At 43.4% G+C, this 17,984-nt stretch overlaps 1 protein-coding gene and 1 pseudogene across 1 annotated transcript in view; both read left to right on the top strand.

Annotated features, from left to right (window-relative positions):
- The window catches only part of SENP7 (SUMO specific peptidase 7), a 163,987-nt gene that overhangs the window by 49,281 nt on the left and 96,722 nt on the right, over positions 1-17,984 (top strand). The window contains exon 5 of the mRNA XM_054714050.1: positions 15,156-15,353. Within this exon, the coding sequence (XP_054570025.1) occupies positions 15,156-15,353 (198 nt within the window). The remainder of the gene's footprint in view (positions 1-15,155; positions 15,354-17,984) is intronic.
- LOC129148611 (E3 ubiquitin-protein ligase MGRN1-like) lies at positions 735-2,336 on the top strand (annotated as a pseudogene).

The raw sequence follows: 17,984 nt of genomic DNA, 5'->3' as shown, positions 1-17,984 counted from the left end.
GGATCTCACCACCCCCCACTGGTCACCTCCCTCTGTGGGTAACAGGTGTGGGTGCGATTGCTTGGCTGGTATGGGCCTCCCTCTGTGGGGCGATCGCTGGCCAGCTCTGTACACCAACTATAGCGTCGTTGGCTGGTGGCCTGGGCCTATCTCTGTGGGGTGATCGATCGTGGGGCCCCAAATTGATCACCGCACAGAGAGAGGTCAAAGAGCCCTTTCTGCACACTTCATAATACTAAAGGGATTGATACAACAAGAGGATATAACTGGTAAACATATATGCACACAATATAGGAGCATACAAATATATTAAAAAAAAACTTATGGAAGATTTTAAGGGAGAATTAGACAGTAATACAACCATAGTAGGAGACTTTAACACCCCACCGACATCCCTGGATAGATCTTCTAGACAAAAAATTCAACAAGGAAACAGTGACTCTAAATGACACACTAGATCAGATGGAATTAATTGACTTTTACAGACATTTCAACCCAAAGCTACAGAATATATGTTCTTCTCAAGTGCACATGGGGCATTTTCAAAGATAGATCACATGTTAGGACCAAAATGAAGTCTCTACAAGTTCAAGAAGATTGAAATAATATCAAGTGGCCATAGGCTGGCATCCGTGTGGCCTAGTCCAGACCATGTGTGTGTGAAGATGCCGCTGCTGCCGCCCCTGTCCCACTGGGTCCTGGCTGGCCTGGCACGGCCTGGCCCGCTGTGCACCATGGGCTCCATCCTGAGCCAACGCATTGTGGGCGTGGAGGACATCGACTTTCAGGCAAACTCGGCCTATTGCTATCTCCCAAAGTGCGGAAACTACTTAGCTACACACTTTTTCATGGGAGGTGAGAAGTTTGACACATCCCCACCCTAAAGGTTATCTCTTTGGAGGAAACCTGGATCTGAACTTCCTGGGCAATCACCCAGTCCAGTTCCTTATGTCACCCCTGCTCCCCATGAACCAGTGAAGATGTTAAGGAACCTAGTGAACATCCAAAAGGACTTGATCCGGCTCGTAAGGTACAAAGATGGTGCCAACAGCCCCACCGAGGACAGCAAGAAGCCCCATGTCCTCTACTGCCTGGAGTTCACCTTCGATGCCGATGTCCGGGTGGCCATCACCATCTTCTGCTAGGCAGTGGAGGAGTTTCTCAGCGGGATGGCTGTGTACAGCCCCCGGGGCCCTACCCTGCAGTCCGAGACTGTCCAGTATAAGAGGGGGGTGAGCCAGCAATTCTTCCTGCCCTCCTTCAAGATTGACTTCTCAGAGTAGAAGGACCATGAGCTGAACTTTGACCTGGACCGGGGAGTGTTTCCAGTGGTCATCCAGGCCGTGGTGGACGAAGGAGATGTTGAGGTGACTGGCCATGCCCACGTGCTGTTGGCTGCCTTTGAAAAGCATGTTGATGGCAGTTTCTCTGTGAAGCCTCGAAGCAGAAGCAAATTGTAGACCGGGTCATCTACCTGCTGCAGGAGATCTACAGCATCGAGAACAAGAACAACCAGGAGATGAAGCCTTTGGACGAGAACAGTGACAACAGCAGTGAGTGTGTGGTGTGCCCCAATGGCTTAAATGCTCCAATAAAAAGACACAGGGTAGCTGAATGGATAAAAAAACATGACTCATATATGAGACCTGCGGGACATGCTGATCCTGCCCTGCTACCACCTGTGTCTGTGCAACTCCTGCGCTGCCTGGCCAGCAACTGCCACATTGGCTGCCTGCCTTTCTGGGCCCTTTTGCAGATCTGGGCAGTGAGGAAGAAGCCAGGAGCCCTGTCCCCGTTCTCCTTAAGCCCCATTCGGACCCAGAGTGTGGGCTACGATGAGCACTTTAGCTTGGACAGCATCCCACCGGGCTATGAGCCCATCTCTCTGAGGCGTTCAACGGCCTCCGGGTTATCCCCCCAGCCCTCCCCTCAGACCCCCTTTATGAAGAGATCACCTACTCGGGTGTCTCGGATGGCCTGTCCCAGGTCTGCTGCCTACTTGCTGGGCTTGATTGCATCATGGAAAGCAGCCATCAGAAGGGCAGGCCAAGGAGCAAATCCCCAGACAGCACCCTTCCGTTCCCATCATCCCCCATTCACTAAGAGGATGAGGAGAATCTCTCCCAGAACTTGGACGCCCCTCTCCTGCTGAGTGGGGCTGGGCTGGTGCTGAGCAGCTCCCCAGAGAGTTTCCTCACAGCGGAGGTCATCGCTAAAGCAAGGGAGCCATATACCCTCCACTGAGAACGTCCTCCAGGATGGCAGCCTGGCCCACCTACTGACATCTACCTTCCTGCTCAGGGCCCGACTTCTGTTCTGTTGGCATAGAAGAGTAAGCTGGAAGGCCCACCTCCAGGAGACGCCGGTAGCCTCCTCACCACTGGCCCCATGTAGCCTGTTTGTTGGCCCCCATCCTGACATGGAAGCCACTGACTGACTCAACTCTGAGAGCCTGGTTAGGCCGGCAGCACGGAACCCTCAGCTCCCCAGACTTTGCCAAGGGGCTGTCCCTGGCCTCTCCTATCTGCACACCCTTTATAGCCACCGCTCCAAGGGGCCCTGTGACCCTTGATTGAAGAGCACAGTGGACTGTCTGTCCCCTCTGAAAAATCCTTTTATTCTGTGCTATCTATATTTAAATGGTACAAGATGAAGGAGAGCCCCTTTCTATCTCAGGCACTGAGCTCTGGGGTTCCCCTAAATGCCTTGTTGGCTGCGTGGCTGGGGCTGGAGGCTGGAGGCCGGCCACCCACAGGTCCCAGCCAGTGGAGGGGTTGATACCCTGAGAACTAAGCAAACTGGTAGGAGAGAATTGATCCGTGGATGAAGTACTGTCTTCACAGGAGGTATTACTGGGGGGCTTGTTGGGGAAGGAAAGGAAGGGGGGTCCGAGTCACAGTCAGTGAAGGAAACAGTGCCTGCGCCCTTCCCCTCTGTGCGTGGCCTGCCTGGCACTGCTGCTTTGTGTCCTCTATTGCTTCGCTCGCTCAGGCCCTTTGGTGCAGGGCTGTCTCCTATAGCTCAGCCCTTCCCTACGCCCTGCCTCTGCGCAGCCTGGGTTTCTGCACTTGATGCCCGGATCTGGTTTTGGGTCTGGGTCTTCCCGGGGCATATGTGCAGGTGCACAGTCTGTTGGCCGCAGTTGGTCTAGTGGCCCCTCTCCAGTTCCTGCACCTCTCAGAGGTCGGTTTGCACACGTCCTCAGACCCCCTCCAGGTGGAGGGGCTTCCTCTCAGCTTGTCCGCCCACCCGGGAGGGACCTGAGCAACTTCTCTGCTCCCTCTGTGCCATTTAAATGTCACTTTGTGTTTCTCTTTGATTTGTTCTGTCTGGGGCTCATGTGAAGGGTCCCACTTGAAGTGGTTTCATCTTTTTCTTAAGATAAACCACCTGGGCATTAGAAAAGCAGAGCGGGTATATAGCCCTGGCACAGCAGGGCACAGGCTACCCAAGCAGGGACCTTGGCCTGGTGGGTGGGTGGGTCTGTGCTGCTCCCCAGGGAGCCAACACTTTTGGGCCTTGGATTGGGGGATGCAGAGGAGCTCACTTTCTGAGGATGATGGTTCCAGGGTGGCCAGCAGCTGTCCACAGAGCTTCCACACAGCTGGTGGCTTTGTCCAATAGGGTTTTTGTTCTCTCTCCAGTGGGCTGTGAGCAGAGTGCTGCCTTATGTGCAGCTCTTGGCCACGCTCAGGCCACCTTCCTCAGCCACTTGGCTCCCTGTCTCCCCTCCCCACCCGCCCACTGGCATGCTCATGGTTACACATGTGCACACACACACAGGCTGGCTGTTTCCCTCTCCTCACCCTCATCACCCACCAACAACCTGGCCTCTCGCCATTGGCATTGGTGCCAGTACTCTGAAGGACAGGATGCAGACTGCCCTGTCCTGGACTTGCCTAGTACACATGCTATCATTTCATGTATTCTGATTGGCTAGTTTTTGTTCATTTTTACCATATATTTATAATAATAAAATCATGGAGAAAAAAAAAGTCATTTCAAGCACCTTCTTGGCTTATAATGGCATGCTATTAGAAATCAACTACAATAAAAATACTCAGAAACATTCAAACACATGGAGGCTAAATAGCATGTTATTAATGGATGAGCTACCAAAGAGATCAAGAAAGAATTAAAAAACTTTCTGGAAACAAATGAAAATGAGCACACAACAACCCCAAATCTTTAGAACACAGTCAAAGCAGTCCTGAGAGGAGTGTTCATAGCACTACAGGCCTACCTCAGAAACAAGAAAAACTTCTAGTAAATTATCTAACCCTAAAAATTAAAGAATTAGAAAGGAAACAACACAAAAAGCCCCGGGTAAGTAGAAGAAAGGAAATAAAAATGATTAAAGTAAATAACATAAAGACTAAAAAAGCAATACAAAAGATCATTAAAACCCAGAGCTGGTTCTTTGAAGATAAACAAGATTGATGAACCTCTAGCCAGACTCATGAAGAAACAGAGAGGACCCAAATAAACAAAATCAGAAATGAAAGAGGTGAAGTAACAACTGACCTCACAGAAATACAAAGGATTGTAAAAAAAATGCTATGAGCCCTGACCGGTTTGGCGCAGTGGATAGAGTGTTGGCCTGTGGACTGAAGGGTCCCAGGTTTGAATCCGGTCAAGGGCATGTACCTTGGTTGTGGGCACATCCCCAGTAGGGGGTGTGCAGGAGGCAGCTGATTGATCTTTCTCTCTCATCGATGTTTCTGACTCTCTATCCCTCTCCCTTCCTCTTTCTGTAAAAACATCAATAAAATATATTAAAAAATACTATGAATGAATATATTCTAACAAACTGGACAACCTGGATGAAATGGAAATATTCTGGGAAAAATACAATCTTCCAAAACTCAGTAAGGAAGAATCAGAAAACATGAATAGTCCAGTAACAACTGATGAATAGAAGCAATAATAAAAAAAAAAACTCAAAATGAACAAACAAAAACAAAACAAAACAAATCAAAAAAATTCCCAGCAAACAAAAGCCCTAGTTCGGATGGCTTCACAGGGGAGTTTTACCAAACATTTAAAGAAGAACTAACATATATTTTCCTCAAACTACTCCAAAAAATTCAAGAGGAAGGAACACTTCCAAGCTCTTTTTATGAGACCAGCATTACCCTAAGTCCAGAACTAGGTAAAGGCACTACAAAGAGAGAAAATTACAGGCTGATATCCCAGGTGAACAAAGGCACTAAAATATTCAATAAAATGTTAGCAAATCGGATTTAGCAATACATTAAAAAGATCATACACCATGACCAAGTAGGATTTATTCCGGGAATGCAAGGCTGGTACCATATTTGCAAATCAATAAATGTGATAGCCTTAGCCCATTTGGCTCAGATGGAACATTGGCCTGTAGACTGAAGGGTCCCGGGTTCAATTCTGGTCAAGGACACATACTCAGATTGTGGGCTTGATCCCCAGTAGTGGGTATGCAGGAGACAGCCAATCAATGATTCTCTCTCAACATTGATGTTTCTATCTCTGCCTCTCCCTACCTCTCTGAAATCAATAAAAAAGATATTAAAAATAATAAATGTGATATATAAATAGACTGTAAGACAAAAAAATCACAGGACCATATCAATTGATGCAGAAAAAAACATTTGACAAAACCCAACACCCATTTTCCATAAAAACTCTCAGCAAAGTGGGAATAGAGGGATCATACCTCAACATAATAAAAACCATAAATGACAAACCTACAGCCAACATCATACTCAATGGGCAAATACTAAAACCTCTTCCCCCTAAGAACAGGAACAAGACAGGGATGCTTATTTTCACCACTCTTGTTCAACCTAATCCTGGAAGTCCTAGCCATAGCTATCAGATAAGAAGAAAACATAAAAGGCATCCAAATTGGAAAGGAAGAAGTAAAACTCTCATTATTCACAGATGACATGATATTGTACATAGAAAACCTGAACCCACCCAAAACTACTAGATTTAATAAATGAATTTGGCAATGTAGCAAGATACAAAATTAACACCCAGAAATCTATGGCATTTTTACCCACTAATAATGAACTCTCAGAAAGAGAAACTAAAAAAGCATTCCCATTTATTATTGCAACAACAACAAAAAATTAAGATACTTAGGAATAAACTTAATCAAGGAGGTAAAAGGCCCATATTTAGAAAACTACAGGACATTGAAAAAAGAGATAGAAGAAAATATAAACAAGTGAAAAAATACACTGTGTTCATGGATTGGTAGAGTCAACATCATTAAAATATTCATACTACCCAAAGCAATCTATAGATTCAATATAATCCCTATTAAAATACTAATGGCATATTTCACAGATTTAGAACAAACACTCCAAAAATTTATATGGAACCAAAAAAGACCCCAAATAGCTGCAGCAATCTTGAGAAAGAAGAACAAAGTGGGAGGGATCACAATTCCAGATATCAAGTTATGCTGCAAAGCCACTATAATCAAAACATCCTGGTACTGGCAAAAGAACAGACATGTAGACCAATGGAACAGAACAGACAACTCAATCATCAGTCCTAGCCATTAGGTTCAAGTAATATTCCACAAAGGAGGCAAGAGTATACAATAGAGTCATGAAAGTCTCTTCAATAAATGGTGTTGGGAAAATTGGACAGATACATGCAAAGAAATGAAAGTAGACCACCAACTTGCACCATACACAAAAATAAACTCAAAATGGATAAAAGATTTCAATGTAAGATGTGAAACCATAAAAACCTTAAGAGAAACCATGGGCAACAAGATCTCAGACATCTCTTGTAGCAATATGTTTACAAATACATCTCTGAGGGGAAAGGAAACTAAGGAGAAAATAAGCAAATGGGACTACATCAAAATAAAAAGCTTCTGCACAGCAAAGGAACCACCAACAAAATGACATGCGAGCCCACTACATGGGAGAATATATTTGACAATAATGTATGTGATAAAGGGTTAATTTCCATAATATACAGGGAACTCATACAACTTAGCAAAGGAAGACAAACAATCCCAATAAAAAGTGGGCAAAGGACCTAAATAGACACTTGTCCAAAGTGGATGTGCGGGAGGCCAAAGAGCCATATGAAAAAATGCTCAAAGTCACTAATCATCTGAGAGATGCAAATCTAAATGACAATGAGGTATCACTTCACACCTGTCAGAATGGCTATCATCAAGAAATCAACAAATGACAAGTGCTGGTGAAGATGTGGAGAAAAAGAACCCTAGTACACTGCTGGTCAGATGTAGACTGGTGCTGCCACTGTGGAAGTAGTATGGAGTTTTCTCAAAAAATTAAAAATGGAACTCCCATTTTGACACAGTGATTAAACTTTTAGGGATGTATCCCAAGAAGTCAGAAACACCAATCAGAAAGAATATATGCACCCCTATGTTCATAGCAGCGCAATCCTTTATAATCCTATATAATAAAGAGGTAATATGTAAATTAACTCTCACGCCCTCACAAGATGGCTGCCTACGACCAGGCCGGAAGGGGGGTTAGTGAGTGATGACCAAACAACTGAACAAGCAGGCTGCGTGCGGCGATCAGGCCAGCAGGAGGATTAGTGAGGGACAACCAAACGACTGAACAAGTAGGCTGTGTGGGGCTACCAGGCCAGCTGGGTGGGGGCAGTTGGGGGCGACCAGGCCAGCAGAGGGGGGCAGTTGAGGGTGCCCGGGCCGGCGGGGGGCGGGCAGTTAGGAACAACCAGGCCAGCAGGGAGGGGGAAGTTAGGGACAATCAGGCCAGCAAGCAGAGGCAGTGAGGGGCGATCAGGCCGGCAGGGGGGTCAGTTAGGGGTGACCAGGCAGGCAGGCAGGCAGGCAGGTGAACGATTAGGAGCCAGCGTCCAAGATTGTGAGAGGGATGTCTTAAGCTTGATCCCCGGGATCGGGCCTAAACCGGGAGTCGGACATCCCCCAAGGGATCCCTTGGAGAGGGTGCAGGCTGGGTTGAGGGGACCCCCCTGTGCACGAATTTCGTGCACTGGGTTTCTAATTTATAATAGTTAAGAATTGGAAACAGCTCAAGAGTCCATTAACAGATGAGTGAATAAAAACCCGAGGTACATTTACACAATGAAATACTATGTAGCTGTAAAAAGGAAATAACTTTTACCATTTGCAACAGCATCGATGGATCTGGAGAGCATTATGCCAAGTGAAATATGCCAGTTAGAGAAGGATAAGTGTCACATAATCTCATTCATATGTGGAATCTAATGAACAAAATGAATTGCTGAGCAAAATAGATCCAGAGTCAGAAGCACGGAATTGACTGTCGAACCTCAGAGGGAAGGCAGGAAGGATGGGTGGCAGGGATGAGATCAACCAAAGAACTTGTATGCATGTATGCATAATCCATGGACACAGACAAAGGGTGGTGAAGCCTTGGGGTGGGGGTCAGGGGCTGGCTGGATGAGGTCAATGGGGGTAAAAGGGGACATACGTAATACTTTCAATACTAAAGATTAAAGAAAAATAGAATAGTCTTAATTTACTGAATGCCAAGAATATATATTCATTTCACTTGTTGATTGATAGGTTTTGGTTAGGTAAACCTGAAATGTTTACCAGTCTTTAATAAAAATAATTAGTTGACATTTGGCTTTATATAAATAGTGCTTGCTTAGTATAGAAAATAGAAATAAAGGCAAGTAGAAAACAGAAAATACAGAGATAATCAGCTATCCTTAAAATTTAAAGTAGAAGATTTTAAGAAACTAATATTCCATGGTTAACTTAATTATTCTGCTATTGCTGGCTATTTATGGTTGCTTTAGCCTGTTGCCTTTATAAATAATACCATAATGTATGTTTTTGTGCATAACTCTCTCCTATCCTAGCTAATAAAAGAGAAACATGCAATTGACTGTACCTCCACTATGCCCACAAGCCACACCCACAAGCCAATCAGGAACAATTATGCAAATTAACCAACCAAGATGGCGGCGGCCACGGAGCTGGAGGCTTGGGTTGCCCCCGGCGATGGAGGAAGCCAAGCTTCCTGCCCGCCCTGGCCGGCCCTGGCCTCCACTCAAGGCTATAAAGTTTCAATTATAGAAGATAAATAAATCCCAACAAAAATGGTGGCAGCCATGGAGCTGGAGAGAGCAGGAGGCTTGGTTTGCCCCTGGCGATGGAGGAAGCCAAGCTTCCTGCCCGCCCTGGCCTGCCTTGGCCTACACTCAAGGCTACAAAGTTTCAATTATAGAAGATAAATAAATCCCAGATACCAGCGCCTCTGCTTGTGTCGCTGGGGGTGTGTGGCCGGCCTGCAAACCACCACAGGCCCCTTGCCCAGGCTGCCTCACATCCCAAGGGAACCCCCACCCTGATCCGAGACACCCTTCAGGGCAAACCAGCCGGCCTCCACCTGTGCACCAGGCCTCTATCCTATCTAATAAAAGAGTAATATGCAAATTGGCTATCACTCCAACACACAAGATGGCTGCCCCCATGTAGACACAAGATGGCTGCCACAAGATGGCCAGCAGGGGAGGGTAGTTGGGAGGGACTGGGCCTGCAAGGGAGGGCAGTTGTGGGTGATCAGGCCAGCAAGGGAGGGCAGTTGGGAGGGACCAGGCCTGCAAGGGAGGGCAGTTGTGGGGGACCAGGCTTGCAGGGGAGGGCAGTTAGGGGCAATTGGGCTGGCAGGGGAGCAGTTAGGCATCAATCAGGCTGGCAGAGGAGTGGTTAGGGGGTGATCAGGCTGGCAGGCAGAAGTGGTTAGGGGCAATCAGGAAGGCAGGTAGGTGGGCACTTGGGAGCCAGCAGTCCTGGATTGTGAGAGGGATCCCAGATTGGAGAGGGTGCAGGCTGGGCTGAGGGACCCCCCCCCCAGGACGAGTTTCATGCACTGGGCCTCTAGTATTTCATACTTTTCATGGTACAGGATTTCAGACATGGAATTATTTTGACGAGTATAACAAATACTCATAATATTATATCCTTAATCTAGTTTCACCAGTTGTTAATGTTTTTCTACATTTGCTTTCTCTTAATTTCTTCATACATTTATGTAAGTGCATATTACGTATCCTATATAATAAAAGGATAATGTGTAAATCAACCGAATGGCGAAACGACCGGTTGCTATGACATGCACTAACTCAGGGGTCAGTCACTCAATGCAGGAGCTGCCCCCTGGTGGTCAGTGCACTCCTCCAGGGGGAGTGCCACTCAGCCAGAAACTGGGCAAGCGCGGCGGTGGTGGCAGGAGCCTCTCCTGCCTCCAAGACCGTGCTAAGGACCAGCGTGCTGAGCAGTAAGGAGCAGCGAGCAGGTGGGCAGTAAGGAGTGAGGGCTCCCAGACTGCGAGATGGCGCAGGCCGGGCTGAGGGACACCCCTCCCTCGAGTGCACGAATTTTCATGCACTGAGCCTCTATTACACATTGTTTTGAACCATTTGAAAGTTGCAGACATCTTGACACCTTACCTCTAAATACTTCAGCCTGCATTTTATAACAACCAGGTATTCTCTTACATAATTGCCACAATAAATTGTGAAGAAATTTATGATTTCATATTGTCATCTTATATTAATTCTAGAATCAGAATTCCATGAATGTCCTCCAAATGCCTTTTGTTTTATTTTTGAAATCTAGGATCAAATTAACATTCTTGCATTATATTTTTTGGTTATTATGCCTCATTATTCTCTTAATCTTAGAGCAGCCTCTCCGATTTATTTTCCTCCCTCCCTCCCTCCCTCCCTCCCTCCCTCCCTCTCCCTTTTTTTAAACCATGACATTGACCTTTTTGGAGTTCTGGCTAGTTGTCTTATAGAATGTCCTATATTCTAGATTTTTATGATTTATCTGGGATTGTCCTACTAATTAGTTTCATGTTACATTTTTTTCCCTAATTTCTCCCCACCCCCACCCCAGTTTCCCAGGTCGGCCATGTGCCTGTGCCTGCGCCTGCGCCTGCGCCAGTCACTCCGTCTCATGTTACATTTTTGCAAGAGTACTTCATAGCTTATTGCATCATATCCGGGATACATAATGTCTGCTTGTCTTGCTGTTGGTGGTCCTGTATTTCATCAGTTGGTTAATATGGTAGCTGCTGTATCTCTCTCCATTGTAAAGGTGCCTTTCTCCTTTGTAATTAATAATCACCTGTGAACCTAATTATCTGTTTGCATTGTGCTGACACCAAGGTGGCTGAGCACTGAAAAAGAAGTTACAAAATAGTATATTTGTGGCATTATAAATTCATGATTATTGCTATCACTAGATTCCTAAACTGCAAGATAATCTTTTTGTGCTTCTCTAGCCAGCTTGTGTTCAGGAACCTCTCCCCAACAATGATGATTTGAAACCTTTTATTTTTTCAAGCCTGTTTTCCTTTAGCTCTCATATCACTTTGGAAAGAAGATTTTGATTCCTTTTCCTTCATGCCACTTCTCCCATCACAAATCAGAATGGTGGAACAGTTAAAGTGCTGGCAATAGTGCTGAGAGTGTGTGGTCTGGATCCCACTTTGCCTACTCACCCATGTAGTTATTAATCATTCTATTTGGTTTTCTCATTTGCAGAAGAATAAGAGTTACTATTGTACCTCATAGAGTAGTTGTGAGGATTAAATGAAGTAAGTTATTATAAATGTTCAGCATAGTGCCTGATATATAGTGCATGCTCAATAAATATTAGCTCTTCTTTTCTTTTTTTTAAAAATCCTTACCCGAGGATATGTTCACTGACTTAGAGAAAGGAAGGGAAAGAGAGAGAATCATTGATGTAAAAGAGAAACATTGATTGGCTATCTCCCATGCACACCCTGATTGGGGATCGAACCTGAAACCCAGGCATGTGCCCTGAGTGGGAATTGAACCCACAGTCCCCTGGTGTATGGGATGATGCTCCCATCAACTGAGCCACCCAGCCATGCAAATATTAGCTCTTATATCATTACTTAGGAAACTTGGTTAATTATTCTGTTTCCTGTATCTTCAACCTCTCCCACTCTGTTCACCTCTTCCCATAAGCACTTACGCAGATATGTTCTATCTTAAGCTAACTAACTAGTCAACCACTTACTAGGAAATCTTTCCTGGACTTCACATCTATCTTAAGCTTTTGTCCTGTATTCTCTATTCACAGCCATATGTCAACTGCTATATTTTTTGTATCCCTTTCCTCCTTTTCCTTTTACTTATCCCATTGTGTTCTGATCCCACCATTCCACTAACCTACCCCTGATAAAGTCACCATCCTTTATAATAAAGAACTAATATGCAAATGGTCGTCATGCCCTTGCACCCTCGCGCTGGGGCCGGGGGACCTGAGGCTGCGCCCTCTGCCCTGCAGGGCTTGACAGGGGTGGGGCCAGCTGGGTCTGGGTTTCGCGTGATTTCAAGGCACACGCAGGTAGGCGGGGACTTGGCTCTGGGTCCTGTGGTGCGCCCCAGACTCTGACAAGAGGGAGATTTTCATATACCATTTACTAATTTTCTTTCATCTCTGACACTTCTATTATAGAGAAAGGGCAAATAGCACTATTAAAATATTTTCTCTAATTAATTCCCGTTTAATGTGCATGAATTTTGTGTACTGGGCCACTAGTTATGTATATAAATCCATTCTTATTTCCCTAGAGACTTTAGTGCTTTCATTTCCTTTCTTCATAAAAGATCAAAGTGATCTTTTAAAAATGCATTTATGATCTCCTCATTCTTTTGTTAAAACTAGTAGGTTTCTACTGTTGTTGATGTAAAGTCTCAAATATGTAATATAGTTCACCAGGTCCCACCTAACTGTCCATTCTTATCTTGTATAGATTTCCTTTTCACTCTAAGCACTTGAACCAGGTAAGTCCTGTAATTTCCTTAAAACAAACATTACTCATATCAGAGAGCCACTTGCATTTTGTTCCCCCTTTCGGAGAACTCTCCATTTTCCACCTACTTCTTTTGGGAAATACCTCTTCTTCTTTGAGGTTTCAGCTTCAAAGCCATATTCTCAGTAAAGCCTGCACTTGACTTGGTTCAGATCAAGTGCAGCCATCTGTATTTTTCCTTCATATCACTCATTACAGTTGTAATTAAGTAATTAATTGGGTAATTCTTCTCTGGAATGTAAGCTCTCTAAGACAGAACTATAACCATCTTGTTCATTGCCGAATCTCAGATTCTAGAGTTGTTCTGCTAGCAGGTCTTTAGTAAGTCTTTGTTGAAAGAAGAATGCTTTTTATTCATTCAGAGAAATGCCACTCATCTCTTTATTCCTTAATAAGAATTCTAAAGATTAATATTTTAAAATCTCAAAATGTTTGGAGTTTCAGTGCATTCTGTGGAGGTCCCCTGAAGACTGATAACCCCCTCCTTCCAAATGGTCTGAATATATAGACCCAAGTGGCTGCTGCAAACAAGTGATTTATTTGAGATCTGTTTTGTCTTTAAAATATACTAGAGGCCTGGTATATGGATTTGTGCACTGGTGGGGTCCCTCAGCCTGGCCTGCACTCTCACACAATCTGGGACCCCATAGGGGATGTTGGACTGCCAGTTTCTGCCTGATCCCTGCAGGCCCTTGGGGGATGTCGGACTGCCGTGGGGATTGGGTCGAAACCGGCAGTCCGACATCTCCCACGGGATGTAGTATTGCACCAAGTGGCAAGTGGCCGGGGAGGAGCCCAAGCCGGGCTGGGTGCTGTGCTGCTCCCACTTATCCCAGCCCTCCTGTGCAGAGGCAGGAGAGGCTCGTGCCACCGCAGCTGCACTCGCTTGCCAGCCGTGCGCCCAGCGTCTGAAGCCCCACGGTCAGCTGAGGAGTGCTCCCGCTGTGGGAGCGCACTGACCACCAGGGGGCAGTTCATGTGTTGATCATCTGCCTCCTGGTGGTCAGTGCGCATCATAGCGACCGGTCAGATGGTTGACCGGTCAAACAGTCAACTGATTGCTTAAGGTTTTATATATATAGATGAGCACTTGTCCTGGCCAGTGTTTTCAGTGGTTAGAGCGTCTGCCCATGCACTGAAGGATCTGGGGTTTGATTCCCAGTTAGGGGCGCAAACCTGGGTTGAAGGTTCGATCCCTGGCCCCAGTCAGGGTGTGTGTGGGAGGCAGCCAGTTGATCTCTCTCTCTCTCTCTCCATGTATGTATGTGTATATATATATCTCCTTCCCTCCCTTCCCCCCCTCTCTCCCTCCCTGTCTCCCTTCCACTCTCTAAAAATCAATGGAAAAATGTCCTTGGGTGAGGATTAATAACAACAACAACAACACAAATACATGAGCATTTTGCTTTCTGTTTCTTAATATTCATGTTTGTTAAATAAACAAACAAACAAACAAACTGGTGCCTAAAACTGGTACCAGGGAGAATAATATGATTAAATATTTCCAAATCTTTCAGCCATTCCTCATTTGACATTGTTTCAAGTCTACTTGGTAGCCTGTTTACACTACTGCAAAAACTATATTCCATGATTCCAGTATTATCAGCTCAATGATGTATTGAATGATTAATGGGCAAAACGTAATGAGGCAAAAGGCTGGAACTGCCTGCAACCATGGCAAGTGCCCTTGATCAGAATTGAACCCGGGAACCTTCAGTCCACAGGCTGACGCTCTAACCATTGAGAAACCAGCTAGGGTGCAGTTTTACTTTTGAAATTGTTATAGGTACAATAAAAGTAAATGTTTTAAATTGACCTATTTTAAATAAAGTAAAATTAAATCTGTATTTTAAGATTATATAGGCTTAAGACTGTAGATGATCTACCTTTGCACCCTTAGTTTTAACAATGTTTTCCAAATAAATGCTAAAAGAAAAAATTTTTTAGTGCAGAAAGTTGTTGCCCCTGTGATGATATGTGCAGATGTGTTTTGTTGTTCCACTAACAGTGAGAATAGACACAGATGGGTTATCAGGAATCCAACAGCTGTACAAGGTGTGTGACTACAGTTGTAGTATAACGGACAGAATTCTGAAGACAACCCCAATTTAAGTGAAATAGGCTTTACTTTTTAATGTATATTTGAGAGTGGTTAGGCAAACTTTTTACTTATGATGTTTACTATTCTATTTAATTGCTTCAAGAACTGAAATTTACAATTCCTGGAGGTTTTCATTTGTTATTATTTGTGATGCATTCATGTATTATACAATGTTTAGTGTTAATTATTTATGTGTGTAACAGGCAACTCAAAGTTATGTTGACGAATGTCCTATGGACGGAATTAGGACGAAAATTCAGAAAGATTCTACCTAGAAACGATGCTAATTTATGTGATGCCAACAAGGTGCAATCAGACTCATTGCCTTCGACATCTGTTGACAGCCTAGAGACATGTCAAAAATTAGAACCTCTCCACCAAAGCCTTAAATTATCTGAAAGGTATGTTGTTCAGTATTGATTTTGTTCAGCTTACCACAGTTAGAAATAATTCCAATAGTCTTAAAAATAAGATTGTTGGAAATGATCTTTAAGAAAATCTTCATATGCAGGTGCACCCAATTTGTAGCAAATATTAAAGCTGACAATCTTAATTCACAAACTTAATGATAGTTCCATACTTGATTAAATAGATTGACAAAACTATTTTTAAAAACAAGTATCAATGCATTTAACTTACTTTATAATTTGATAAACATATACATATTTTAAGATTCATATATGATATAAAATGAAGAGATGTAAACAAATAGGTAATGACCTAGATTAAATAACATTTAAAAGATATGATAACACATCTTTTCTATTTTCTGCATCTTTAACATACTTTTTAGATATTATTTAATCTAAGTACTTACCACTTAACTTTGTTGAACTTTCTTTTATTTTACATGCTGTTTTTTTAAAAAAAGATGATATTGAAATATTACCACCAAGTTTTTAATATAAACATGCAGTTTAATTTTGAAAACTAACAAGACCAGATTTGTTTTTTATTTTTTAAAAGAATTATGTATGGAGTTTGGGGCCGAACATTAGGAATTAGTTCTGGGAACTTGTGATCTGTAACATAATATTTTTAATGTGTTTCCATGTACAGTTTTAACCCTTGAGTGGATAGTTTTTGGGGGAGGTACTTTGCTTGCATTTAGACTAACCTATCATTAGCTACTTAGTGCTTAGGTTATATGGTCTGTAATTGAATGACACTCTGTAAGAGTTTTAAGTCAAGATCCAGATAAAAACCACTTTCAACACAGTTATTTTAAAAATAAAAGAACTTTGTTATAACACCTGGACATAATATTCTACATTAATTTAGAAAGGACACTTCTCTTTAAAAAGGCGAAAAATATAAAAAACCAAGTAACGAGAATTTCCTTATTAGGTCATACCTGATATAAACCTAACTTTCTAAAGAATACTAAGTCTTAGACAGCTTAGCTTCAGTAACTCATGAAGCAGTTTATTCTCATTCTTCTGGATTCTAGCATTTTCCTTTATAGTATGGGTGAACTATTCCCTTATTGTTCTGATAGATAAAGAGGGTAGTTAAAGGAACGGCCATTATAATCCTGAGATTATTATTTTTTAATTAAAAAAATCATTATTGTTGAAAGTATTACAAATGTCTCCCACTTTCCCCCATTGACCTCTTCTAGCCCCCTCCTTCCATGCCCCCTCCCTACCCTACCCCAGGCCTTCAACACCGATTGTTTGTGCCCATGCTTTAATATATTCATACAAGTTCTTTGGTTGATCTCTTTCCCCCAGCCTACCCTGCTTTCCCTCTGAGACAGTCTGTTCCATGCTTCTATGTCTGGATTTATTTTGTTCATCAGTTTATTTTGTTCATTTGATTCCAAATATGAGTGAGATCGTGTGATACTTGTCTTTATCTAACTGGCTTATTTCACTTAGCCTAATACTCTGCAGGACCCTCCATGCTATCTCAAAGGGTAAGAGATCCTTCTTTTTTATGGCTGCATAGTATTCCATGGTGTAAATATACCACAGCTTTTCCCCCACTCATCTACTGATGGGCCCTTGGGCTGTTTCTAGAACTTAGCTATTGTCAATCGCGCTGCTATGAACAGAGGGGTGTATATATTCTTTTTTTTTTTCAATAATAACTTTATTTTTTTATTGTTTAAAGTATTACATATAGTACATACATCTCCTTCCCCCCCCCCATTGACTTCCCTCCATCCTCCCCTACCCCCTGTCGCATGCCCTCATCCCACCCCCCAGTGTCTTGTATCCAATGGTTGTGCTTATATGCATGCATACAAGTCCTTTGGTTGATCTCTTCCCCCCCATCGCCAACACTCCCCAGCCTTCCCGCTGTAATTTGACAGTCTGTATGGTACTTTACTGCCTCTGTATCTATCTTTTTGTTAATCAGGTTCTTTATTTTTCATAAATGAGTGAAATCATGTGGTATTTTTCTTTCATTGACTGGCTTATTTCACGTAGCATAATGCTCTCCAGTTCCATCCAGGTTGCTGCAAATGGTAAGAATTCCTTCTTTTTTATGGCAGCATAGTATTCCATTGTGTAGATGTACCATAGTTTTCTGATCCAGTCATCTGCTGATGGGCACCTAGGCTGTTTCCAAATCTTAGCTATTGAAAATTGTGCTGCTATGAACATAGGGGTGCATATATCCTTTCTGATTGGTGTTTCTAGTTTCTTAGGATATATTCCTAGGAGTGGGATTACTGGGTCAAATGGAAGTTCCATTTTCAGTTTTTTGAGGAAACTCCATACTGTTCTCCACAGTGGCTGCACCAGTCTGCATTTTCACCAACAGTGCACGAGCGTTCCTTTTTCTCCGCATCCTCGCCAACACTTGTCGTTGGTTGATGATAGCCATTCTGACAGGTGTGAGATGGTACCGCATTGTCGTTTTGATTTGTATCTCTCGGATAATTAGTGACTTTGAGCATGTTTCACGTGTCTCTTGGCCTTCCATCTGTCTTCTTTTGAAAAGATTCTATTTAGGTCCGTTGCCCATTTTTTTATTGGATCATTTATCTTCCTTTTGTTAAGTTGTATAAGTTCCCTGTAGAT

Source organism: Eptesicus fuscus, chromosome 3 (assembly GCF_027574615.1).
Source record: "Eptesicus fuscus isolate TK198812 chromosome 3, DD_ASM_mEF_20220401, whole genome shotgun sequence".
Taxonomy (NCBI): Eukaryota; Metazoa; Chordata; class Mammalia; order Chiroptera; family Vespertilionidae; genus Eptesicus; species Eptesicus fuscus.
Note: the sequence above shows the minus strand (reverse complement) of the source record. Positions and strands in the feature narration are given on the sequence as shown.